This window comes from Volvox carteri (genome assembly GCF_000143455.1).
Source record: "Volvox carteri f. nagariensis unplaced genomic scaffold VOLCAscaffold_81, whole genome shotgun sequence".
In the NCBI taxonomy this organism is placed as follows: domain Eukaryota; kingdom Viridiplantae; phylum Chlorophyta; class Chlorophyceae; order Chlamydomonadales; family Volvocaceae; genus Volvox; species Volvox carteri.
This window is the reverse complement of record NW_003307624.1, coordinates 531,997-534,631: the sequence shown is the minus strand read 5'-3', so window position 1 is coordinate 534,631 and position 2,635 is coordinate 531,997. Positions and strand designations below refer to the sequence as shown.

The 2,635-nt window shown below is 45.0% G+C and overlaps 1 protein-coding gene across 1 annotated transcript in view; it reads right to left on the bottom strand.

Annotated features, from left to right (window-relative positions):
• Nucleotides 1–2,323, bottom strand: part of VOLCADRAFT_107869 (uncharacterized protein) — a gene marked incomplete at both ends in the record, with an annotated part of 2,886 nt that extends 563 nt beyond the window's left edge. The window contains 3 exons of the mRNA XM_002957853.1: nt 271–344; nt 1,609–1,776; nt 2,042–2,323. Coding sequence (XP_002957899.1) covers nt 271–344; nt 1,609–1,776; nt 2,042–2,323 — 524 coding nt within the window. The remainder of the gene's footprint in view (nt 1–270; nt 345–1,608; nt 1,777–2,041) is intronic.
• Nucleotides 2,324–2,635: the final 312 nt, after the last annotated feature.

Here is a 2,635-nt window from a genome sequence, read left to right as displayed (position 1 = left end):
TATTCTTCAAATCAAAGCTTAAATCAAACAACACTATGCTTCAGTGAACAATATCTGTCACCTTCACAAAAAAGGGGCTGCCATACACATAATAACAGCCATGTTGTCGACTTATGCCGATACCAACCCTGATTCACTGTACTACTGCACAAAACCCAAGTTATAATCCAAGAATATCACAACATCCTTTCAGCACTAGTTGCAGCAGCATGCATGATGTGAGCTAGCCCTCCAGACCAGCTCCCACCCAACCTGCCTCACACCCAGCACCTGTGGCAGTCAAGCAGCTCCTTATGCTCCCAGAAAGGCATGTACAGAACCTCCGCAGCCTCCTTATCCATCTCCTGCAGGCCGAGGGAGGGAAGGGTGACAGGCCTTCATTCTCGCCTTCCTATTTCATTAGGTTCATTAGGAACGGATACCATAAGGTGGCAACTAATGCACGAATTCCCTACCAACTCATAGGGGGTCTAACAGCGTCTAACTTCTTAGGCGGGGCTGTCAGACGGGCTCATTATCAGCTGCTGACGATAGTTGTCAACGTGGCATAACAGCCAGTTAGACACTGGGTTAGAGGCTGTCTTGTCCTGTTTGGCCCTGTGACTGACATATACCTGGAGCCCACACTGTTAACAGTTGTCTGCTTCTAGGGACTGTTAGCAGCTGTAAGGACCTGTAACTGAGCACTGTCTGCCACAACAGGATATTGTTGACAGGATGTTACACTCTGGGTGGGTCACCCAGATGCCGAGAAAGAATTTTTGACGGCTGTTAGGGTTTTGGGAAGCTAATCGTTAGCAATTGTTCAATTCACTTAAGCGGTTAAGCGGTGCCAAGGGCTGTAGTTGCTAACAGGCCTTGAAAGCTGTTACGAGCAGGGACCTGTTAAAAGGAAGTTCCATCATGTTACTGGCTGTTGCCATTAGATAATTTGCTGAACTTTTGTTGAAGGATTTTTATTGCCGTATTGAGTTTCAGACGCTGTAAATTTTATGAGCTTTTACATGATTCCCTGTCCACTATTAAAATCACACATTCTCTTTTTTTTTGGAAAGCTGTCTGACTTCATTATTCATGCCATCAACATCTATTTGCCATCATTGGGGATAGAAGCTTGTAGTGCATGGGTAGGCACAAAACCACATTCGTCAGGAATTATATACATATGTATGTATTTCACACAACAGTCTGGGTCGCCCTGGTCACCTCACTTGCTCATCATGTGGAATTGTGCAGTATAGTGCACAGCCAGCTGGCCTGTACAGGCATCTATTGTCTCTATTCTTTACAAGTCTGGAGGCTGCTACCAAAATCATCACAGCAACAGCAGTACCTTTTCTTGGCATGCAATTATACACACATGTTCTTCAACAACCTTCACCTGTGACCTGTTTCACACTACTACTGCACTGCTTCCATTTTTCCTAGTGAACACCTACTACACACCACTGAACCACATAGCTCTAGACTGCAGCTGCCCACTTGCTCTGTATCCCTGCTCATCAAGGAACCTCTCTAAGCAACCAACGCCAGCTTGCCCTTGTACTGGACCATGGAGTCATTCCATAGAACATTTGTGCAGCCATGGGAGAAAGCCCACTCCTTGACCTGCTGCTTGCTGAATCTGCCAAGTAGGCTCTGCAGTGGAAGCTCTACGACCGTGTGCTTCTTGAGCTCCTTGCCAATCTTAATGGTACCACTGGGCAATACCATGGAGGTCTTCTTGCTGTTGTTCACCCTGTGCAGAATGAAAATGGACACCTTGTCCGTGTTTTCCTGCATCGTGAATATGGAGGGACCGACCAGTGCTTATTCAATGTTGTGGACATGTATGAAAAGAAACATAATTATTATGTTATTAGCAGTAGCATAAAATGCATAATCCAGCAGGCAAAGACATTAATTTCAAGCAGTTCATGGTTGCACTGCATTGCAGCTGCAATGTATGCCACACATGCTTACATTAATTGTATGTTGTGAGGCAGCTGCAGATGACAACATGGTCATTCTTGCGAAGAAATATCAAGCCTAATTAACTTACAAGACTGCCAAAGACCACACCGCCAGCTAAGAGCACAGGACTGTCCTTGCCCTCAACAATGAAGACGAACTTGTCATCTTCATTGTTTAGAGGCCCTAAGCTCTTCTGCAAGTTTTCCAGGTGCGACTGTGAAGACTGGTACTTCTCAAACTCCTCTTCATCAGCTCCAAAGGAGTTGAATCTCAAAGCATCTGTTGGCAAGGCATGGACATATGTCATGGTTAGTAAGGTCTTCAGCTGCAGGTATGATGTATGCAGGCATGTATCTTTCATGGTATACATATTTGAGGTTTCAATACAAGCAAGTTGAAAACCCAATAACCCCAAACTATAACTAAGTCTCTCCTCTTATCTCTGCATTTACACATAAGGGCTAGAATGAATTTGCAGCATACACAGTAGCAGGACATTGAATCCCCAAAAAAACAATTGTAATACTGTTTCCAAAGAACTCTTAGTACTCACCCTCCACATTGGCCTGCTGCTGTAGATTTCCAATCCACTTCTTGCAGTTGTTCCATCTCTCAATCAGGGACTTCCCGACAGGTGCATGTATGTCCTGGTCGGTTGCTTCTGAGTCCAAGTGGAAGCCAG